At 47.5% G+C, this 24,887-nt stretch overlaps 1 protein-coding gene across 1 annotated transcript in view; it reads left to right on the forward strand.

Moving 5' to 3' along the window:
- Positions 1-24,887, forward strand: part of si:ch211-186j3.6 (neural-cadherin) — a 230,939-nt gene that overhangs the window by 63,337 nt on the left and 142,715 nt on the right. The window contains exons 2-5 of the mRNA XM_061813479.1: positions 13,020-13,217; positions 16,244-16,469; positions 18,100-18,304; positions 20,166-20,277. Of these exons, the coding sequence (XP_061669463.1) occupies positions 13,020-13,217; positions 16,244-16,469; positions 18,100-18,304; positions 20,166-20,277 (741 nt within the window). The remainder of the gene's footprint in view (positions 1-13,019; positions 13,218-16,243; positions 16,470-18,099; positions 18,305-20,165; positions 20,278-24,887) is intronic.

The raw sequence follows: 24,887 nt of genomic DNA on the forward strand, positions 1-24,887 counted from the left end.
GGAGGACGGGCCGCCATTACGGCCCCCGTGCGCCCGTGCCGCAGGACTGCGGATGTAATTGCCGTCGCCCGGGGGGCCCACGAAAACTCATTTTGGCGAATTTACTGGCCCCGACGGGAGGGAAGGTGAATGACGGCCGCTCTCGTCCAATCAATCAGCAGGTGGCTCTTTTAATGGGATGAAAAGACTCAAAATGATGAAATTACGGCTGTATTGGGCGGACAAAAGTATTTGGACAGGTACAGGAAGCCTGTAAGCTCGCTGCGGTACGGAATGGAGCACGACATCAAAGTACGCCGAGGCGAAAATAAACATGAAGGGATGCCGATTGCAAGGTGGTTGGTTGCCTCCAAAGGCGACATCGCTTTCTTTTATTCAGCATACGATGCACGGTCGGGAAAATGAAACACGCAAGAGTAGGCCAAGGATAAAAGTAATAACTTCAAGAGATGTCATAAAACGGTGACAGTAATACATTGATAAAACAATGTCGTACGCGGTTGTGGTGGCGTGCTCGGTTGTCTGGGGCTGCTTTTCTACTTCGGGACCTGGATCACTTGCAACTCGCAATGAATTTGACTCTACCAAAAGAAAACCGTGAAGGAAAGTCTTTTGGACACCACTTTGTGGCTTTGGCTTAGACCAAGGCTGGCAAGTCAAATATCGGGCCAAATGTTGTCAAAAATCAAGTATTTACATTCAATCTGCAGTATTTGCTCTTTCAATGGTGATCTGCGAGGAAGTGAACGTCAAGGCTGGAGCTCAGCGTGTTTGAGAGCGGCGGCGGCGGCGGCGGCGGCAGATGCCTCGCTCGAAGCTCTTGCCGCCATCTCAACATCTGTCGTCACAATAAAAGAAAGCTTCAAGTTGGAGTCGTGGACAGACGGTCATAATCTCAACTTGATCTCAGCATACTCCTACCGCACTGAGCTAATCCGTAGAGAAGAGGATTTACTTTATCGGAGCTGCGAGGGGAACATCTCGCCGGCCGCGACCAGATTGAGGCTTTCGGCGCTGTAAAAGTGGCCTCCTCCAAGTGCTCCACGCTGACATAACTTCAAGATATGATTGTTACATATCCAGCCGTACATCTGACATCCCTGCGTGAGTAAAGTTCTTCCATACAAAAATTGCATTATTGCAGGAATCAACTCATACGTATGTTGAACAACGAAAGGGTTACTTTTGGAGAATATCCATAATCCCTTTTTGAAAAAAAAAATAAATAAAAATGTGAGGATCATGTTTTTTTTTTTTGTTCTGTTTGTAATTTCTCTTTTTCCCGTGTTTCAATATTTTAGTATTAAAACTGAATTTACAACAAAGATTTTCATTAGTTTGCGATTATAACCTCACTGAAAAAGATTTTTTTAAGAACGTTTTTTTTTTTCATATCACTTGTCGTTCAGTTATTCTCAACATGTGGTATGACTCGGCGCATGTCTGCAGTTCAGTGGTATATAATTTCTCACTTTATGTTGCATTTTGATTGAACAATTTTTATTGCAAAAAATGTTCTCCATATTTTAATAATCAAGCACGCTGTTAATGATAAAAATGCTCCAGTGGCTTACTATAATATGAAATATATAATATAAATGTCAACACCTGGCCCGAGTACCTACCGTATTGTGACGCTGGTCGTCCCGGCAATTTTTTTCTACCACATTTAGACGCAAGTTCCTGTATGTTCACTTGCCGTTCGGACAATAACGGACGGAATCCTTTTCAAAAATGTTTGGCCATGTAAGCTGTCCCAAATTTGCAAAGCCCCGACGGTTCGGAATATATATATATATATATATATATATAAATAGTCCGTTGTTGTTAAGAAGCGAGAGGTTTGCGAGGTCACCCGAGACCGGCCAACTGTAAACCGTGAGCGGCAGCCGCTAGCTTGCAAATGCGAAGCGAACTCATCTCAAGGCGAGCAATTAGAGAAGCTTTGCGGGGTAAAGAAGGTCTGATTAAAAGACAAAAAAAAAAAAAAAAGTCAAATAAAGCCAGCGCGCCGTCCTTCTGAGTCTTGTTTGTTGTTCGTTAACGACGCCGCTCGTTCCAGTTACATCACAGCGACTCGCTCGCGCACAAACCATCTGCGCAGAAATTGGCTGTCTGAAAAGCGTCGTCTTAATTTGCCATTTTGGAAAGGGGGAGGTTATGATATTAGCACCACGTCGGGCGTTGCTTGGATTTAGGCTTAAAGATGAACTCGCTTTCGTCGGTTTAGCGTTGAGGTCTGGTATCGGGGCATTGAGATCGGGTTCGGTCCGCGTCACTGGGACGGCGGTGCGCTCCGAAAGTGACGTACCGCTGGAAATGATGCGCTTTATCTGGAAATCCGTGACTGCCGTTTGTAAAGAAAGACAACAAAACATTTTGTTTGGCATTTCTTGAGCAGAAAATAACCCAACAATAGTAAATTTCAAAAATTGTCGCAAACGAACGCAGCGCGTCTTTCCGAGGAGGTGCCCAACAAGGTGCCTGATGTAAAATACACAACTTTTAGCACTGTCCGATTGAATCATGCGCAAAATGCAATAACTATTTCGAAACTGTCTTTCCAAACAGCATAGAAATGCACCAGGTTCACATATACGAGGGGAATAAAATGCATAACTTACGTCATACGAAAAATGGCGGCTCTCTTGTTGTCATGCAGAATTCCAAGCTTAGGGGGCAACAGAGCTCGCGTGCAATAGTTTGAACACTTTTGATCGTACGGACGATTTTGCTCCCGCAATTTAGACGTCAAAGGCAGAAATTTCTCTTGATCATAACCCACCAAAAATGAAGAGCGAGGAAACACAGAATGCGACGTGGGAGGGGCACACAAGGGAGGGCGTAAAGGTGGCTTGGGGATGAATTTTTTTATGGAAAACACCCAAATTTATGAAAAGAAAAGGCCATTGAAAAAATCAAAAAAGATAATCCTGTGAAAAAAATCGGAGGGAGACGGCGTGAAAGCAAGTACGAGTGGTAATACGCTAGCGCTACATTGTAAATGAAGCTAATGGCTGATGTTGACGCATTATGGGCGCGTTTGATTTGATTATTTCCACTCTGATTTCTCGATCCTCGCTCAGGTCGCTTCTTGGTTGGCGACGTTCAGTCGCACGTCGCAATTGACGGCGTCGTCGTCTTTTCTGCGCTCACGTGAAGATTTCCGGTCGATATTTGGGACAAATTCGCCTCGATGGTCCATCTCGAGGCTTGATTCAGGTGTGGCCGATACGTCGCGTTCGAGCAAGCTGGCCTGCTGTTTACGGTCTCTCTTTTGCTTTTGCGATGTGCGCCTGTCTCGTCACGAGAGGCTGGCTGCTTGAAAAGTAGATCTTGGGGTAAAAAAAAAAAAAAAAAGAATGCCCCTCCCCACCTTCGTCCCAGGAGAACCTTAAAAAACACAATCTTTCTTTTATGCTTCTTTTGTCCTCGTCCTGAACCTTTTCTCTCTTTGCTGAATGTCATTATTTGAAACATTATTTTTCTTAGTCAGTGCTAAATTGCACATATAATTGATATCATTTTGGGTGCGCTTGACGTAGCTCATATGTCACAGAAATACGATACGCGTTAGACGGAGCGGCAGACTGCGACCGTTGAGTCGGATCCAGATCAGTTAGCGCACGTCAGCGGGGGAAACTGAGCCATTTGTTTCTGTTTGAGCGCCGAAATTGTCTTTGTCAAATTGACATTTTGCGGTCAGCCCGTCAGCGTTTCGTCGGGGGCGCATTACAGACGCCGGCCCGTTAGCTCTTTGTCATCCTCAACAGTGAACATTTAATGAAGTGGCGGCGGTGACGCGCGTCACGTTTGTCTGCTTCGTTTCTCGCGTGACGCGCTCGCTCGGCCTGCCGGTTTGATTCCGCGGACGTTTCGCAAATGCGGAAGACCCAAACGGCCTTTTGCTCATTTCTCAAGTTCCAAGTGGGGTCCTGGTCGGCACAAGGGTGGACTTTTTCCAATGTGTTTTCTTTTTCTTTTAACAAAGATACAAATGATGGCGGCTGTTCTTATTCAGTCGAGTCATCCATTTCTTATCCTTTGCTGTTACTGTGGCACGAATCAAGCAAGTCAGATCCAGTCGAGTCGAGTTTTTCTTTCAAGTTCTCGATCGGCGTTTGGAACTTAGCACAGAGGCGTCATCGCACTCGATGCGACGCAAAACCACATTGTTAAAATTGAGGGCTGGGTTATGAGTTCACGGGAAGAGCAGGCGAGTTATCGCGCGAACCGGGGCGACCGGCGGGCGATCCGATTGGCTGAAATAAAACGGCTGCCGACCCAACTCGGTGGGCAGATTCTGCCGCTCGTTCGGGCTGGGCTGCTTCGTGCCGCAACGCCGCCGCTTTCAGGCGTCTTCCATACTGTCTGTCATTTGGGATGCGCTTGATCAACTTCTCCCTGTGTACTATGTAGACTTTCTATTCCACTCCTTGCCCACTTTTTATAGCGTGCATATTTTTCACGTATATGCACCACTTATTTACAGTATCATAAATGTATTGAGCATTTACAAACAAGGTATACTTACATACCTCACGTGTTAGCTACTTCCACTGCATACACTTTACATAGCAGGCAATGAGCATTTATGTTCACTTTCCACAGCACTTATGACCCACTCATGAACATTTTGCACTTACAGTACATAGTTTATAATGATAAGCTGTACACTATCTAGCATTTATCCACTTTTTTTTTTTTTTTTTTACAGCAGCTGTTAAATATACTACACATTAGAGCGTTTGGGTTGCATCAGGAAGAGCATCCGACGTAAAAACTGTGCCAAACAAATACGAGCGTTCATCCGAGATGTTACGCTGTGGCGACCCCTGACGGGACAAGCCGAAAGAAAACTTACTTGCTTACTTTGTACAACCCCGATGTACACCATTTATTGACTTCTTGTGTCCACTTGCTGCAGCGATTCTATACTTGCGATACACTTTTCGTCCTCTTCTGTATACTTTAAATCCAGCTTCAGAGAATAGCGTCCAAAAACACGTTTTTACATTTTGAACCCAAGCACACCCGAGACAAGCGCACAAAAGTTCACTTCGGACTCTCCCACAAAGGAACAAAACATAAAAACAGTTTCACAGCGAGAACCCAACCAGAAAAAAAGATGAAGACACGCAAAAGTTCAGTGTAGATTTGTATTTATTTGGATTTTTTTTTTTTTTTAGCGAGGCGTACAGCCGGCAGCGTTTCGTGGAATCGTTTGGCGCAAGCGAGAGATCGCCGTGACCCCCGGGAAGAGGTCGGGCCCTCGGACGGGGAGCCGAACTCGGACGCGGCTTTCGCGGTGGCGCAACACAAACTCGGACCGCTTCCTACGAGGTGCAAAAAGTCACTGGGAAAAACTCACACAAGGAACCACACTGACCTGACGCAGACCGTGGAGAGGTGAAAGAAACCAGAGAGTTCAGATGGACGAGACGATGAGGCGCAACCCGGGCGAGAAGCGAGTGGCCGGGGGGAGCCGATTGGACGACGCGAGGGCGGAGCTTCACGGGAAGACGTGGACGCAAATCATGAGCGCACGAGCGAGACGTGGAAAACATGAAACGAAAGCAACCAAGCCGACCCAAAAAACGGACATCGTGACACCCTCGCAACAAAAACGGGGAAAAAAAAACCCCTCTCATACGATGCATTAAAAACACGCACAAAAGCATACGAAAACATTTCCCACACTAAAGAAAAGATACGCTTAACAACAAATCACAATCCAGACAAAACTACCTCTCATCTCACGCTCGCAAACATTTTTATTTTGACTGTCAGTTGGTTGTTTTTTTTTTTGCCAAGTATTTCTGATATTGTTTTTTGAACAAGTGTGTGAGGTTTGTTGGTGTGTGAGCAATTTTTTTTTTTTTTTTAACTCTTTGAGAGGACAATTTTACTTTTGTTGAATGCATTTTCTCCAAAAGCAGCGAGTCACACATGACGGTAAGATTGAAAACATTTAGCGTGACTGTAGGCGTGTCAGAAGAAGTGAAGGTGGAGGTGGGACTGCATCAGGGATCCGCGCTGAGCCCCTTCCTCTTTGCGGGAGTAATGGATAGGCTGACAGATGAGGTTAGACCGGAATCCTCTTGGACTATGATGTCCGCAGATGATACTGTGATCCGCAGTGAAAACAGGGAGGAGGCGAAGGAACAATTAGAAAGATGGAGGCACGCACCGGAAAAGCACAGGAATGAAGATTAGCCGGAGTAAAACAGAATATATGTGCGTGAAAGAGAGGAGGAAGAGTGAATCTCCAGGGAGAAGAGATGGCGAGGGTGGATGACTTCAAATACTTGGGGTCGACAATCCAGAGCAACGGAGAGTGAAGGAAGGGGTCCAAGCGGGGTGGGACACTTGGCGGAAGGTGACAGAAGAGTCTCCGCTAGGACGAAGGGCAAAGTCTATAAAAGAGTGGTGAGGCCGGCCATGATGGTGGCGATGGTGGATTAGAGACGGTGGCGCCGAAGGAACAACGGGAAGCAGAAATGAAGATGTCGAGGTTCTCGCTTGGATAGGATTAGAAACGAGCTCGGACAAAGTTGGATGCTTTGGAGACAAGGTTGGTGAGAGCAGACTCGGATGGTTTGGACATGTCCGGAGGTGAGAGAGGGAGGAAATCGGTAGGAGGATGGCAAGGATGGAGCTACCAGGGAAGAGAGCGAGCGAGCGAGACAGAGAGAGAGAGAGAGAGAGGAGAGAGAGAGGAAGACCAAAGAAGAGGTTTTTTGGATGTCGTGAGGGAGTTGGGTGTTCGAGAGGAAGGTGCAAAGATGACACGCTGTGGCGACCCCTAACGGGACAAGCCGAAAGGAAAAGAAGAAGTGGGAACTTTACGATTCCCGATCAAACATTTCGCGATCCGGTGCCGACTGAACGGCATTTCCGACGCCTGCACGGCGGTGCCGTTGAAACGGCGGAAACGCCGCATTGCTTTTAGAAGCGTCTTGAAAAGGAGCTTAAGTGAGCACATTTCCCTGTTCTGAAGGCCAACATTTGTGAGTCCAGAAACGAAAACCACGTTGTGGGGTTTTTTTTTTTTTAGGGGGGTGTGGGGGGGGGGGGGTGTTACTAATACTTGGTTGGAGGCAGCTGGAGCCCAAGCAGCTGCTGTGGTTCCACTTCATATTTGTTTACTTTTTCACTTTCCGCTATCTGTATGTTTTTTTTATATCTGCAGATTTTTTTCAACGCCCCCTCTGCCCCCCCCCCCCCCACACACCGCACACACTTCCATCCTTCGTTCCGTCTTCATTGCTCCTTTAGCTTTGTTGATTTATGCGACGCTTCTTCTTCTTGTGTTTCTATAACAACCGCCGGGTCACTTCCTCTCACCGCCTCGCCGCCTCCGTCCACCATGCGACAACACACACACACACACACACACATGCACGGGCACGCACACACGGTGTTGCGGTGTACATGCAACATTTTCCCGCTGGCGAGATGTGTCGTCCTCTTCCGTGTGGCTTTCATCCGACACACACGTACACACACACACACACACAGGCATCGGAAATGCACACGCGTAATACAGGTTGAGTGTGTTAATGCAAAATGTCAAAGTCTCTCAAGCATGCTCTTCATCCCAAAAAGGGTTTATTGAATGAGAGACTGCTGTTTGTGTGTGTGTGTGTGTGTTTAGGCCAGGCTTGCGTGCGTTTGTGTGTGCGCAATCTCGTCTTTCTATCCTTGCGTGGCACAACGTTTGGATACGTGAACATTTTGTAACTTGTCCAAAAAAAAAAAAAAGAAGAAGAATGTGTGGGTCGCTTCTCATGCCCATTGTTATTCAGGTGTGTGTTTTGTACACGCGTCTGCGCTTGCACTTGCGAACTTCTTTCTGGTGTATTACCGTGTAACGACACGTGATCTTGGCCACGTAATAAATGCAAATCCGCACGCGTGAGTTTGTTTCTACGTCGATGTGACACGGCCGCTGATTGCGGGGACAAGCGAGTAAAAATGCCGGCGGATGAGCTCCTTCCACCCTCTTGTGCGGCTGGTATGAGCGCGAGGGTGATTGCCGTTGACTGAGGAGCAGATAGCGGCGCTCGGTGATTGTCGTGACTCGCCGGTGTGCGGTCGCGCGAGGCGTTCAAGAAAAAGAGAAAAGGGCAAGAAAAACACACAGACGCACAAAGGCGCTTTTCATTGCCATCATATAGCGCCGTAAGGACGCCCGTCTTGCATTATCTCATGTGCGAACCCAATAAATGAATGACATTGACGATGGAGGTTGCTTTGGATTTGTTAACTCCCCAAGGAAACGATGAAAAATCACATTCTGAAGAATAAAAAGGCAAGTACGGATCAATTAAAGGGGTCACTTCATATTAAGATGGCTTTTGTTGTTTTAAAGTTGGAGTATGCAGTTTACAAAAGTCTTTATCGCCCGACATGAGAAGGTTATCACTATGAAAAGTCATCGTTCTCTTGTCAGAAGCACAAGGCTGGACCAAAATGCAGGACTCCAAGACGAGGACATGATGTTGGGCGTGGATTTATTCAAGATCAAGGTCATCCGACAAAGCTGAGGCATAAAATCACTAACCAGAGGCAGGATCCAAAAACATGAAACTGGGTCTGATAACTGTGAGGCAAAACTTTGGATTTGTTGACACACGCGCACAACTCCCCAAGGAAACGATGAAAAATCACATTCTGAAGAATAAAAAGGCAAGTACGAATCAATTAAAGGGGTCACTTCACATTAAGATGGCTTTTGTTGTTTTAAAGTTGGAGTAGGCAGTTTACAAAAGTCTTTATCGCCCGACATGAGAAGGTTATCACTATGAAAAGTCATCGTTCTCTTGTCAGAAGCACGGGGCTGGACCAAAATGCAGGACTCCAAGACGAGGACATGATGTTGGGCGTGGATTTATTCAAGATCAAGGTCATCCGACAAAGCTGAGGCATAAAATCACTAACCAGAGGCAGGATCCAAAAACATGAAACTGGGTCTGATAACTGTGAGGCAAAACTTTGGATTTGTTGACACACGCGCACAACTCCCCAAGGAAACGATGAAAAATCACATTCTGAAGAATAAAAAGGCAAGTACGAATCAATTAAAGGGGTCACTTCACATTAAGATGGCTTTTGTTGTTTTAAAGTTGGAGTAGGCAGTTTACAAAAGTCTTTATCACCCGACATGAGAAGGTTATCACTATGAAAAGTCATCGTTCTCTTGTCAGAAGCACGGGGCTGGACCAAAATGCAGGACTCCAAGACGAGGACATGATGTTGGGCTTGGATTTATTCAAGATCAAGTTCATACACGGTGTAGCAGTCTGACAAGGCTGAGGCACAAAATCACTCACCAGAGGCAGGAGCCAAAAACATGAAACGGGGTCTGATAACTGTGAGGTAAAACTTGAACGCATTCACAAAACTTGACTGGACTGTGAGAATCCAATTGGCAGTGAGCGCAACACACTGACACAAGGCAACGAACTGCCAACGCCAGCGACGAGAGTCCAAACTTAAATACTTGGTCTGATTAGGGTGCACGTGGAAAACAGTTGTGCCCGGTGACGGGTGTCGGAGGTGACCCCGCCCAGAGCGGCGGCCTGGCCGCGCCCACCTTGGCAGCGGTCCAGCCTTGCTCATGACACTCTGGCTCAATCTCACGACTACGACGTCATTTCAATGATTGGGACGGACGGACAAGCATAGCTAACGAGGTAGCGTATTGACAGAAGGCACCACGATGTCACCGCGCACCCTCCCGCAAATCGTAAAAACAGTTCCTTGGGGAGATTACGAGGAATCGGTTCAGATCGATTACGTCCAAACAGAGATGTCAGCGTGTGTTTCCTGAAAAGTCCAAAAACCAAACGGCTCCGTGGCCGCCGTGGCCGCTCGCGGCGCACTCTGCTTTCAAGCAAAGGTTGAGCGTTGAAGTTCTGGCTTTATGCTAGCTAAAAGGACTCCAACAAACGAGTTTTACGTTAGTGTATTCAATTGGTTTTGGACCAGGATTGGGGTTTCAAGACCGGATTGAGGTCTTATTTGTTCCGATTTTATTTTCTTGTATCAGGTTTTCAAGTCAGTGTTGAAATTTCACTGTTTTGAACTTTCAGGTTAGGGTATCAAGCCACGGATCGGGTTTGGATTTGGGGATTCAAGCCAGGTTTTGGGTTTTGAGTTCACGTGTTGAATTGAAGGTTTCAAGCCCGGTTTGTGTTTCAAGCAATGGAGAATTTTCGAGTTTCGGGATTCAAGTTAGCTCATAAAAAGTCAAAGAAAAAGACGCCGATGTGGATTTACTGACGTTTTAAACGCCGCATATGAAAACAGTCTTCATGTTTTTTAAATATGTTTATCTTCCCCAAAGAAAAAATGAATTTGAAGAAGAAAACGAATGTCTTCTGTTTTCTTGCAGTCTTTGCATTCGCAGCCTTTTTCAAAAAAAGAAAATCATTGAACAAGGGCTGGCTGGCTCGCTCACCTTCGTGCCGACGTTCCGCTTTGGCGCGTCGGCACGCGTGGTTGACCTGCCCTCGGCTTCTGTGCGCACGTCGCGCTTGTAAACACGGCGCTTCGCTTACGTTAGACGTTCACTGCAATGACGCGAGAAGCGTGCCGGTCGCCGTCTCGAGCACGCTTGGAGACCGAGGTCGGCGTTCCAAAGTGGGCTTTGAAACACGTGCATGTGCGGTGGTTTTCAAACTGGGGGTGCATCGTGACAACCCCCCCAAGCCGGGGCAGGCGAACGTTTGAAAACCACAAAAAATTAGGTTTGAAATTATCATTTCAAGGCAGGGTTGAGATTTGAAGCAAAGATTAGAAGACAGGGAGTCCTCCATCTACGGACGAGATCCGTTCCCACGCTTGCGACATCGCCCCGATTTCCGCATAAGTCGGATTTCACCGTTAAAGTAAAAATTTAGGTCAAAATATTTTGAAGAAAAAAACTAAAATACATAAAAAAAAAAAAAAGATGCTGTACTTACCATGACTAGGAAAGGTGGATAGCGAAGAAGAAGCTAATGCTAAAGGAGCAAGCGCAGGTCGCCCTCGCTAGCGGTAAACTCCTCGTCGTTCCATGACTGTGAAAGGTGGATAGCGAAGAAGAAGGGCAGGCTGCGCTTAGCTAATGCTAAAGAAGCAAGCGCAGGTCGCCCTCGCTAGCGGTAAATTCCTCGTCGTTCCATGACTGTGAAAGGTGGATAGCGAAGAAGAAGGGCAGGCTGCGCTTAGCTAATGCTAAAAAAGCAAGCGCAGGTCGCCCTCGCTAGTGGTAAACCCGACGTCGTTCCATGACTGTGAAAGGTGGATAGCGAAGAAGATGGGCAGGCTGCGCTTAGCTAATGCTAAAGAAGCAAGCGCAGGTCGCCCTCGCTAGCGGTAAATTCCTCTTCGTTCCATGACTGTGAAAGGTGGATAGCGAAGAAGAAGGGCAGGCTGCGCTTAGCTAATGCTAAAAAAGCAAGCGCAGGTCGCCCTCGCTAGCGGTAAATTCCTCTTCGTTCCATGACTGTGAAAGGTGGATAGCGAAGAAGAAGGGCAGGCTGCGCTTAGCTAATGCTAAAGAAGCAAGCGCAGGTCGCCCTCGCTAGCGGTAAATTCCTCGTCGTTCCATGACTGTGAAAGGTGGATAGCGAAGAAGATGGGCAGGCGGCGCTTAGCTAATGCTAAAGAAGCAAGTGAAGGGTTTCGAGGCTGCCTTCACATTTCAAAGCTTGCTTTAAAAGTTTCCAATCGGGTTTCAAGCCGATTGGAGAAATATGAACTTTGGCGTCGGTCTTTCCATTCCGAGCGCCGCGTTTGCCAAAGCCTCACCTCGCGCTTCTCGCGGGGACACAAACGCGGCGTCAAACGTTACCGTCGGCAGATTTCGCCTTTGGCGCCGAGCACAAAGAGGCCGCAATACACAAAAGGGGCCTGACGCATCCTCCTCGCAGACAAAATGTCGCCTTTCTGCGTTAACCTTTGATGGAAAAATTATTTTTCTGGCTCTGCGCGAGCCGCTAATGCATCGCAGAACAATGGCGACGTTATTTTGATGTGTTTTTGAGAGGCGACAAAGAAAAGTGAAAAGATGATTTTTTTTTGAGGGGCACCTACAAACGCCACAATGCACTTACGGCAATACTAAAAAAGACAACATTGACAATTATTGACAATAATCTCGAGAATGGGCAGCTCGGTGGCCTCGCACTTCTGAGGTCTTGGGTTCAAATCCTGGCCCCTCATGTGCGGAGTTTGCACGTTCTCCCCGTGCCTGCGTGGCTTTCCTCCGGGTGGACACTCCGCTTTCCTCCCACATGCCAAAAACACGCAGCATTAATCGGACACCCTAAATTGCCCCAAGGTGTGATTGTGAGTGCGGCTGTTGTCTGTCTCAATGTGCCCTGCGATTGTCCGGCGACCGGTTCAGGGTGTACCCCGCCTGCCTCCTGCCCGATGACAGCTGGGATAGGCTTCAGCACTCCCACAACCCTTGTGAGGATAAGCGGCTCATAAAATGGAAGGATGGATGATTTTTTGGTTTGTGTAATTGTTTATTTTGTAGCCTTGCTCATTTGTTTTTAGATTATCTACAGTGTATTTTTTTTTTTTCGTGAATAAAATGTTCACATTTTGCAAATGATTTACTTTTTTGATCATTTACATGATTCATTGGACGTCACGCCAATTTGTAATTCTCGAAAAAATGAAAAGGTCACCTGTTTTCCACTGTATTTCTGGAAAAAAAAATGTAAAAGAAAATCAAAGAATAATATACAATTATTTCCTCATTTATTTTCATGTTCATATCTGTTTCACCTTCTGCAGGTTTATTGTACCTCTGTGGTTTCATGTATCGGACCTCCTTGTTTTCGATTTGAGTCCAAAATGAATGACTAAAAAAATCCACCTATTTTCAACCATGCTCATGACATTTTTTTTTAAACTCGAAAAATGTAATTTTGGGCCTCGATCGGAGTAACGTCGTGAACATCAAAGGTGACGGAAAATGTTGACTCGATTGCGTTTGTGGTGTTCTGCGGTTCCCCCAGGGCCCGACTGGTACCTGGTCCGAGTGGAATTGACGGTGACCGACGTGAACGACAACGTCCCCGAGTGGCGCATGGCGCCGACGCCGTACCTGGCGGTGGTGTCGCCCGACGCCTCGGCCGGCTCCTTGGTCTACCAGCTGCACGCCCAGGACGGCGACGAGGGGCTCAACGGCGACGTGGAGTTCTTCCTGGTGGACGGTGGGTGGACCCGTCGCGCGCTCCCTCACTTGAACGGAAACCAGACTCGGGTCGGATTTTTCAATTGGACTTGCAAGCGAGCGATTTCAAACAGGGATTCGGTTTTTCAAGTTGAGCTCGAACGCCGAGGTTTGGGTTTCAAGTCTGGTTTGGTTTGTCAAATACGGTTTAGGGTTCTGAGACAGTCTTTGGGTTTCAAAGGAGGCCGGTGTCAGGTGTCAGGTGTCAGGGTTTCAGATGACTGTTTTCAAGACAGGGTTTGGGTTCCAAATGATGATTTCACGCAGGGTTCAGGTTTCAAACGAGGGTCCGGTATGATAACACGGTCGGGTGCATCACCAGAGCCAGACCTGGATTTGGTCAACGGCAATTCATCTATTTGTGACTTTGTGTCTGTCTCCCCCGTTGCTGCAAACACATCCGCGGGTCAACGCGGCCCACTGGGCGTCGCGCCGTTTGGGTCCTTTCGACCCGAAACCAGACTTGGGTTGGATTTTTAAATTGGACTTGCAAGAGAGCGATAAGCAGAGACCAGGGTTTCAAACAGGGATTCAGATTCCAAGTTGAGCTTGAACGCCAAGGTTTGGGTTTCAAAAAGGTTGGGTTTCAAGTCGGGTTTAGTTTGTCAAATAAGGTTTAGGGTTCCGAGACAGTCTTTGGGTTTCAAAGGAGGCCGGTGTCAGGTCTCAGGTGTCAGGGTTTCAGGTGACTGTTTTCAAGACAGGGTTTGGGTTCCAAATGATGATTTCACGCAGGGTTCAGGTTTCAAACGAGGGTCTGGTAGGGAGCATCACCCGAGCCAGACCTGGATTTGGTCAACGGCAATTCATCTATTTGTGACTTTGTGTGTGTCTCCCCCGTTGCTGCAAACCCATCGTCGCAGCAGCCGACTGCGCCGGCCGCCTTATTGCGCATTCTGCTCGCTCGCTTCCCCAATCAAAAGCGTATCGACGCGGCGTCGGCGCGTCGAATAGCAACGCGAAAAGTCGGGCGTCTCTTGTTGACGAGCTGTCGCGTCTCATCCGTCAAGTCGCCGAGGCTGACAGCCCCGACGCGTCGTTCTCCGTCTGGCTTTTTTTGCCATGCGCGTCGCTATCGCTGAGCTTCCGGCGCTTTCGCTGTTCCGCCTTTCAACCCGCAACTTTGTCATGACTCGGCAAAATGCGGCTTCATATTCCGAGATGAAGAAGAAGACGAAGCGCCTGTAATTGTCCCTCAAGGGGATGGAGCTCTTTTGAACCAGCGACATGCGTAGCGCTCGCGCGCTCGCTCGCTCGCACACAAAATCAATGAAAGCACACAAACCACGTTCCCGTTTGTGCTTTTTGGTTTTCCTCTTCCATGTTTGGAAAATCTCCCGTGTTGGCTTAATTGACGACTTGTAATTGTCTTGGATGTTGACAAAAGCGGGAGACGCTTTGCTCATTGAACTCGTCGATCGGCAGCTCATTTACAAATGAAGGTTTTTCAGGAGCATTTCTTTTGCGGCTCATTCAGTTCTGAAGTAATCAGCGGTACGGCGTAGATTTCACCCCGAAACAAAAACCAAAAATGGAGGAAACGGGAGTTTGGGGGAAAGAACGCCCCAGATGGAGCCACGCAGTTTGGGTAACAAAAGTGTGACAAGCCTTCACGTTGTCAGCGCTCTACTGCATATATATATATATATATATATATATTAAAAAAAAAAAAAATAAAAAAAATAATCCACATCCACAGTGAGGAAAAAAAGTATTTGAACACCCTGGAATATTGCAAGTTCTCCCACTTAGAAATCACGGACATTTTCGTGGTAGGTGCACGTCCACTGCAAGAGAGATAATCTAAAAACCCAGAAATCACAATTGTGATTTTTTTTTTTTTTTTTTTTAATGATTTATTTGTGTGATTTCAGCTGCAAACAAGCATTTGAACGCCCGTCTATCAGCTACAATTCTGACCCTCAAAGACCTGTTAGTCCGCCTTTAAAAGTCCAGGCCGTCAGCCACCAGTCCAACCCAGACAACCGGTAAGACTCGAACTTGGCCGAGACCAAAGAACTGTCCCAAGACACCAGAGACAAAATTGTACAACTCCACACGGCTGGAAAGGGCTGCGGAGAAATTGGCGAAAAAAGGTCCACCGTTGAACCCGACGGTCAATCTCAATCGCAGTGCGAGATGTCACCTCAAAGGTGAGGAATATCAGCCCAGGACTTGGTCGATGACCTGAAAAGAGCCGCGACCGCCGTTTCCAAGGTGACTGTTGGTAATACACGAAGACGTCACGGTTTGAGATCGCGCGTGGCACGGACGGTTCCCCTGCTGAAACCAGCACACGTCGAGGCCCGTCTTGAGTTTGCCAATGACCATTTGGATGATGCGCAGGAGTCATGGGAGAAGGTTTTGTGGTCAGATGAGACCAAAATGGAACTTTTTGCTCCACTAATTCCACTAAACGGGGATTGGAGGAAGACGAATGATGAGTTCCATCCCAAGAACACCGTCACTACTGTGAAGCATGCGGGTGGTAGCATCACGCTCCGGGGGTGTTTTTATGAACACGGGACGGGACGACCGCACCGTGTTAAGGAGAGGACGACCGCGGCCGTGTATTGCGAGATTCGGGGGAACAACCTCTTTCCCTCGGTCGGAGCATTGAAGATGGGTCATGGTTGGGTCTTTCAACATGACAGCGACCCGAAGCACACAGCCAGGAAAACCGAGGAGTGGCTCCGTAAGAAGCATATCAAGGTTCTGGCGTGGCCTAGCCAGTCTCCGCACCTAAACCCAATAGAAAACCTTCGGAGGGAGCTGAAACTCCGCGTTTCCCAGCGACAGCCCAGAAACCCGAGAAGATCTGTGCGGAGGAGTGGGCCAAAATCCCTCCTGCAGTGTGTGCAAACCTGGTGAACGACTACAGGAAACGTTTGACCTCTGTCATTGCAACCAAAGGCTACTGTACCAAATAGGAACATTGGTTTTCTCTGCTGTTCAAATACTTTTTTTTCTTCACTGTAGGTTGACAAGTGTCCTTTCTTTGTCCAGGCGGGGACGGTCGCTTCGAGGTGGACCGCAAGAGCGGTCAGGTGCGGACCACCGGGCTTCCGCTGCAGCGCGACCGCGAGTACCTGCTGACGGCGGTGGCCGCCGACCGGCTGGGGAGCCGCAGCGTCCCGGCCGTCGTGTCGGTGGTGGCGGGGGCCAGGCCGCCCCAGTTCGCCAACGCCTCCTTCACCGTGGCCGTACCGGAGAACACGCCCGAGGGCCAGCCGTGAGTCCCCCGCCTCTGCCCGCTCGCCTGTGGTGGGGCTCCGGGTTTATGGTTTATGGTTTCAAATGAGCCTTTTAATACGCTTTCACGCTAGGTTCAGGTTTCAAGCCAGAGCACTCTGTTTGTTTGAAGACTCGCTCAAGGATTCAAAATGGGGTTGAGGTTTCAAGAAAAGTTTCAAATTGGGGGTCGGGCTTTCAAAATATGGATTCCAGGCTTGATTAGGGTCAGTTTTAGGCTTCCAAGTAATTGTTAGGATTTCAAGTGAAGGTTTCAAGCAAACTTGGGCGCTTTGAGGGGCCAGGAGTCGCGACGACGCTGCAAAATGAATGCCGAGCAGTCACCGCTTCTTGTCCCGACGCCGACGTCGCCTCTCGATGGCGATCGTACAGCGGGCGACTTTTATGAACACAAAGTTTCACGTCAAACTTTTCAATAAAGCCTTTCTGGATAAAAAGGACACAATTATCAGCCTCGGGCGACAACAACGGGAAGACGGCGGTGGGTGGCCTTGAACGTGTTTAACAAGCGCCGCAAAAGTGATTACTGCATCGGCGCGATTGATTTACACAGCGGCAAACAAAAGGTTGGCCGACAGAGGCAGGACGTCCCTTTATGGTGGGCGCAAACGCGAGTCCGACCAGAAGGTCCAATGACAGCCGGCGTCCTTCGGTGGGCTCGTTGTCCCCCCCCCGGGGGTGGGTTTCGAGGCGGCGCCACGGCGTTCAAATTAGCGTTACGCTTGTGAATTGGAGCGTCACGTTCAAGTTCAGGCGTAAAATGAGGGTTTCGAGCCAGTCTTCTTCGGGACAGCTTTCAGTATCGGTCGGGTTTTCAAAAGGAGGGTTTTAAGTCAGTGTAAAGCTTTTAAGACCGGGTCCTGCTTTAAAATAGATGAGGTTTCAAGCCAGCGTTCGGATTTACAATTCAAGTTGCTGTTCTGTTTCAAATTAGGGTTTTATTTTTGAATAAAGGTTTTTTTTTTTTAATTACGGCGTCAGGACATGGTTGAGGTTTTCAACCGAGCTTTCAAGCCAAGGTTTGATCGTAAAATTGGATTTCAAACCAGGGTTGTGGTTTCAAATAAAGGTTGAAATTGGAGTTTCGAGCCAACTTGCGGTTTCTCATAAAAAAATTTGCATTTTTCAATTCGTCTGTCAAGCCACGGTTAAGGTTTTCAACACAAAATTTGAGTGTAAAGGGAGGGTCTGAAGCCAATCTCAGGGTTTCCCATTCACGTTGCTTATTTGCACATGAGCACACACATAAGCCAAGCTTCATTTCATACTACACATAAGAAGTGAAATCTGAACATCGTTGAAAATTCTGCCCCTGAAGCCAGTTTGAAGCCAGAAGCGCCGCGAAATTTGGTAGACACGTTTGTCACGCAAAATTGTTGTTAGCGTTTTTTCCGATTGTCCTTCAAAGACAGAACCGTCCAAGAGGTTTTATGGGAAAACGCTTACCCGAGAAACAAACAAAAACAAATGGGTCGGGACTGCAAAATGGTAGAAAGTTTTGTCATGGGATAAGTAGTAATCCGCTGCTAGTCCAGTTTTTCCTGGACTTTTTTTGGTCAGCGTGTCCATCTTTATTCACACGCCGTGTCCACTTGTTCCGCGGCGTCCAGCTTCCTGGCGACGACGGCCGTCTCCTTCCAGAAGCAGCCCGTCGGCTACAGCCTGCTGATCAACCCCAGCAGCCTGTTCTCCATCTCGCCCGAGGACGGCCGGATCAGCCTGACCCGGCCCATCGACTACGAGAGCGACCAGCGCCGCTACCTGCTGCTGGTGCGAGCCGGCGAGGGCCAGGACAGCATGAGCAGCGCCGCCGAGGTCAGTCGACGCCGACTTGCTGGGCGGTCCCAGACACTGCTCGCTTTTAGGCACCTTCTCCTCCTTCATTTTTAACCCGCGTGGAACAGTTTTTTGTTGAAAGTTTTGTCACTTCAAGAGTATTTAGGGGGTCGGGTGGTTCGTGAGTTGCACAGTTGTTGGTCGCTTCTTTGGTAAATGTGTCGGTTCAAAAAGATGCTGGGTCGGTAGCAGGGTCGTTGGTTGTTTGAAATATTCGGATTTATTGTTTGTTAGTTGGGTGGTTGGTGGATCAGTTGGCTATTTAATCGGCTGGTGGGTTGTCGGGTTTGTCGCTCGCTAAATGTCTGGCTAATAAGTTTCTCCAGTGGTCAGTTTTGTTTTTCAGTTGGTTCGTCAGTCTCTCGTTTCATTTTTTGGGGCGGTTGCTTAGTTATTTGGACGCTAGGTCAGTCAGTTGTTTGCCGGGTCAATTAGTTTCCATAATTAGTTGGTTGATTGCCAGAATAGTCAGTCGGTTAGCTACAGTACTTGGTTCCCGTTTTGTTGGTCGGTCAGCGAGTTAGTCCGTTGTTCAATCCATCGTTTGAGGGTTGGGGCGGCGATGGAGCTTTTACATGGTGAAAACGGTTCAATCCAGGGTCCGCCGGCTCAAGTTAGATTACCGGTTGGTTGCTGAGTACTTTAGTAAGGAGTTTTTATTTTTATTTGATGTTTTCTTTTGCAAGCTAGCTCGCTAGCTATCGGTGCACGCAGAGGCAGGCGCTGCAGCCATGATGTGACGTCGGCAAGAACCGAACTTCTAGCAAGAGTTTATCGGTAAAGATCAATTCATTGGAGATCAGGGACCAACAAGACAACATCACTGGTCATTAACGATATCATTTCTCTTGGGTGAGTGAACTTTTGTGCGCTTGTCTCGGGTCTGCTTGGGTTCAAAATGTAAAAACGTGTTTTTGGACGCTATTCTCTGAAGCCGGATTTAAAGTATACAGCGGAGGACGACAAGTGTATCGAACGTATAGAATCGCTGCAGCAAGTGGACACAAGAAGTCAGTAAATAGTGGACATCGGGGTTGCATAGAGTAAGACAGTTTTCTTTCGGCTTGTCCCGTCAGGGGTCGCCACAGCGTGACGGCACAGTTTTTACGCCGGATGCCCTTCCCGACAAGGGGGAGTGGAGGCCCCAGCGGGAAACCGACTCGCGAGCCCTGCTTTACCGAAACCATGCTCCAACCACTGCGCCATGGGGCCTACGTCATTCCTCTTGCACATCTAAGATGAGATTTTAGCAAAAAAAATACCTGCGGCCTCAGCATCGACGTCGCGGCCACAGAGATATTTATTGGTCCATTGTTGTTCTGCTGATGGTTCTCGCCGGCGTTCATATTGATTGATTGTCGCGCGCCGAGTGCGACTTTCGGGGGAGGCGTGCGAGCGCTTCAGGGCGGCGGCCTCGCGTTTCAATCCGGCTACGGCGAGCACGCAACGCACGAGCTTTGGCGCGCTCGCAGGCAAAAATCCGCCAAACGCTCACATGGAAGCGCGCGCAAATCACCTCAGGGACTTGACATGGTTGGATTTTTTTGTTGTTTGTTTTTTTTCTTTTGTCCATCTTTCCAGGTAATATTTGCAAAAGGATTTACTGATATTACCGAATTTCATCGTACCGAGCGGGAATTAATGTCAGCGCTGTTTACACACGGCGCTTTGTGTGCTTGTGTGTGAGCGCTGCAGGCCGGTCGGTGCATCTGTGAGACGAGAACGCAGTCCTGCTTCACAAGGTCCAACGTGAAGTGGACCGCAATAGGCGCGCCCAAACACACGTCAAAAATATGCAGACCGCAGCATGCCAACGGTTTGTGTTTGATTTCTTTGGCAGGTGCGAGTCATCATCGAGGACGAGAACGACTGCGTTCCCGAGTTCCTGCAGTCCATCTACAGCAAGGACGGCGTTCCCGAAACCGTCACGACGGCCACGTCGCTCCTCCAAGGTGCGAAAGATTTGAAACCTTTTTCAAATACATATTCATATTCAGCAGGGTGTACGTGTTAGCGCAATTAGGTGAGTTCCGGAGTCAGTTCAAGACTCGAAAGGAAACGATTTTGCGCCAAGACGAACGTCCGCGTTTCAAGGAAAATGATTCAACTTTGTCGGCAGACTTTACACACAAAACGAGAGTGGGCTCATTCCATCCGTCCGTCCGTCCATCCATCCATCCATCCATCCATCCATCCACCCATCCGTGTGTTTGGTTTCCCTTGGACACTCGACCGTCACCGGATGACGCGAGCGCTTTCACGCCATTTGTGTTTTCTGCAAGCCTGTTTACGCTGGAGAGACTAATGTCTCCGGCCTAGCCCGGGAACGCCTGGCGATCCCTCCGGAGGAGCTGGATGAGGTGGCTGGGGAAAGGGAACGTTTGGGTATCCCTGCTAAAGCTGCCGCCCCCGTGACGCGAACCGGAGAAGTCGTAGAAAACGAGTGGATGGATGGATGGATGGATGGCTGGCTATTCATCTTTCTTCATCGCGGGCCCCAAGAAACTTTAGCGTGCTTGCGTGCGTTTTCATTTGCCCCGCCCCCCACGATGCCTTGTTTTTTGCATAGTCGCCCGGCGCCAAAAGGTAAGTGAACATCATTTGTATTATTTACTTGAAATGCTTCTTTTGGGCGCAGGCATCTTGGAACGGATTCAGCTATTTCCATGTAAAATGCGCTTCTGCTTACGAAAAACTCTCGATATGAAACGACAGATGAATTTCTGCTGTATTGCGCTGGACGGAATGAGTGAGCTTTGAGCGTGTGGTTTTTGGAAAATGGCTCCCAGCCGCCGCCGCCGCCGCCGCCGCGCTTGTTAGCGTGTGCGTGATGCACTGGACAACAAGTACATAAGAGAGAGCGAAAACCGCGGGAGTGAAGTGCGAGCACGACGACAATCATCGGCTTCAAGGTAAACGCGTCGACAACTGCGCGCTGGCGTCGCGGACCGGCACGAAGATTTTTTTGGTGTGTTTTTCACGATTACATACCATCCGTCCATCCATTTTCTATTGCCGCTTATCCTCGCGAGGGTCGCTGTCAACTGGCGGGAGGCGGGTGGGGTACACCCTGAACCGGTTTGCCTGCCAATCGCAGGGCACGTGCAGACAGACGACCAGTCGCACTCACGATCACACCGACGGGGGCAATTTCGAGTGTCCAATGAATGTTGCACGTTTTGGGGACGTGGGAGGGAAAGCGGAGTGCCCACCCGCAGGAAAGCCACGCAGGCACGGGGAGAAGGCGCAAACCCCACACAGGCGGGTCCGGGATCGAACCCGGGACCTCAGAACTGTGAGGCCAACGCTTTACCAGCTGCGCCAACGTGCCGTATTCGTACCGAATGAGGAACTTGCCACTTTTGCTGATATTGATACCTCTCAAAAATTCTGATACAAATACTAATTGCTTATATGGATATCGATACTTGCGCTGAAAACAAAAAGTTACTGTTTTCCATGATACGCATAATATCGTATCGATATTGACAATGTATCCTTCATGGTGTCTTTTTCAGTACTGTTATTTTGATGCTAACACTATTGAAATATATCAATATTGACACTGATAAGTATCCCTTCTCATATGGATTTATGCAGATATTGCTATCAATACTGATATGAATACTGTGCCAATAATAGTGATAATGATACTAATAACACTATCTTTATGAATACTGATACTAATACCATTGTAGCTATGTAGTGTAGATTTACTTTGTGAATACCGATAGTAACGTTCATACTGATAATGATATTGATCCAGTTACCAATAGGGGTACAAATACCGGTTGGCACAAATGATACTGACGGGCCGTTTGTGCAAGTGCCATCCTATACAGACAGACTTGATATCAATTCCATACAGAACAAATATGGGGCCAGTAATGATTCTGATCTGACACAAATACCGATACTAATACCAGCTTTTTTTTTGTGTGTGTGTGTGTTTTGCAATAGACGAAGACGTGATATCGATATCTATTCAAACCAAATACAGGCCTGGTATTGCTGATATGTTGGTAGAAATAATGATATTGATATTCAGAGAAATATGATTCTGTTCCATTGCCGAAAGCTACTGACATGGAATTTCTGCTGGGTTTTTTTTTTTTTTTTTTTTAGACGCGATATCGATTCCAAACCAAAGAAATACACGGCCACTATTCCTGATAACAATACTGCAAATATTGATCCATCGCAATAGTGATACACTGACCAAAAATAAATGATAAATGCCAAATGATGCCTTCGGACAATTGTTTTTTTTTTTTTTTTTTCTCTCACACGAGTTTCCAGGGTTTAATGGGAATTTCATAAACTTGAATGACATTTTTCCCCTGCTGTGTGTGTGTGTGTGTGTGTTTTGTGTGGAGAAGCATGATGTTCTCATGGAGTATAAATAAATAAAACCCTCTGTCATGTCACATCCCGGCAAGAGATATAATATACAGATACAATAAATGGTTTCCATGGCAACACGGGGTCCCACCCCCCGAGCGCAACATCTTTTGCGCTACACACGATGCTGACGAATGAGCGCATCCACTTTTTTGTTTGTTTGTTTGTTTGGTTTTGGTTTTGGTGTTTTGCTTCAGTCAGACGGGACCGGTCGCCGTCTGGGTTTCGGATAATCAGAAAACAGCTCATCAAGAAACTTAATAAAGCCAAATTCACTAATCAATGGGATGCAAATTGAAGATTTTAATGACTTTTATCGTGTCGCCGCTGCTGCATTTGAAGCCTTTTTTTCTTCTTCTTCTCCTAATAAGACGTCCCTAAAAGACCTCCAAAAATAATCGAAACAATGATTCAAACAGTAATTGGTGCATTTTGTTGTTGTTTGTTTTTAGTCACAACATTAGTTCGTTACTCTTGTCTGCCATTCAATAAAAACCAAAAAAAAAAAAACATCCACTCTTAAGTTAATTAATAAGTGAAGCGCAGCTCAAGGAAAAATGGATCAGAATTTTGCATTGGGTGAGGATGTCGGACAGCTTTATGATTATCAAAAAATAAGAAAAAAAAAAAACAAAGCCGCTCACTTTTACTGCACGGATTGAATTGAATCGCATTTAATTTAAGAAAAATTCACCAAAATCACATTCAATTGTATGTAAAGGCGGCGCAGTGGAGCAACTGGTTAGAGTGTTGGGCTCACAGTTTTGAGGTCCCGTGTTCGATCCCAGCCTTGCCTGTGTGGAGTTTGCGTGTTCTCCCCGTGCCTGCGTGGCTTTTCTCCGGGTGGGCACTCCGGTTTCCTCCCACATTCCAAAAACGTGCAACATTAATTGGACACTCTAAATTGCCCGTAGGTGTGATTGTGAGTGCGGCTGTTGTCTGTCTCCGTGTGCCCTGCGATTGGCCGGCGACCAGTTCAGGGTGCACCCCGCCTCCTGCCCGTTGACAGCTGGGATCGGCTCCAGCACTCCCGCGACCCCCGTGAGGATAGGCGGCTGCGAAAATTTTGCTATTTTTGGGACAAAACTACACCGGCTTTAATTGCATTTAATTGTATTTGATATCATTTTATTGTGTTGATTATGATGTATTTTTTCTATGCGTTTGCATTTTCACGTGAGTCTTCAGGTTGCATTTTCATTTCATGAAATAAAAAGGCCAAGTACTATTCAGAAATGCATCAAAAGTGTCACTTTAGTTGCGTCCCCGCCGAACGTCGCATAGCAGCGGCGCAATTACATCATCAAACAAATCGGAAAGCGAACGTCACTTCAAAAAGGCGCCTTTTTTTTATCAAGCCATGTGATCAGTTGCTGCGACGCTCAATCGGAATCATTGTTTTTAATTTCGTTTTTTTTTTTTTTTTTTTTTCCTCCGGAGGTAAAGCAGTCAAAGCCACGTGCCGTGTTTATTCGTGTTTCGGCGCGGTCAGATGCGACGCCAGATGAGTTGGAGGATCGAGATTTTGACGGGGGGAGGAAAAAAAAAAACAAAAAGTTCTCGTTAGCGGAAAATATGCTTGTTCATGTCCCCGGTGGCGTGCGCCGTTTCCGCGAGGCAATCACTCTGCCGCTCGGCCGGCCCTGCGTGGATTCCCAATGTGTCCGATCGCTGCCCGAGTGTTGCCTTCGCCGAAAAACTAATTGAGCGGACGGTCAATTAGCGCTTCTGCCGACACAACTTTGACTGCACAAAATGGTGGAATACAGGAATGAGGACTTTTGGCGCTCATGTCAGGGAGTGGGATTCTTCGCAGTCGCCAAAATTTCTTGTGAATAATAATGCGCATTATTTCCCCCCAAAAATGTCAAAATCAACGGTGCGCATTATACATGGGTACGGGGGAAATGAAAGAAACGTTGGCCGATGAATTCCCCTTTTGGGGGATGTGGGAGCAAAATGGAGTGCACAAGGGCAAACTCCAGGATTCGAGCCCCGGTCCTCAGAACTGTTGTTCACTGCGCTGTCAACTTTAGAATTGTTCTAAAAAAACAAAATACAGATAAGATTTTTGATCATCTAAGTAGAATCAAAGACATGGTTTGTAAAAAATGCATTATACTCGGGAAAGAGGGTCAACTATCGGGGTGCGTATGATACA

Source organism: Syngnathoides biaculeatus, chromosome 3 (assembly GCF_019802595.1).
Source record: "Syngnathoides biaculeatus isolate LvHL_M chromosome 3, ASM1980259v1, whole genome shotgun sequence".
In the NCBI taxonomy this organism is placed as follows: Eukaryota; Metazoa; Chordata; class Actinopteri; order Syngnathiformes; family Syngnathidae; genus Syngnathoides; species Syngnathoides biaculeatus.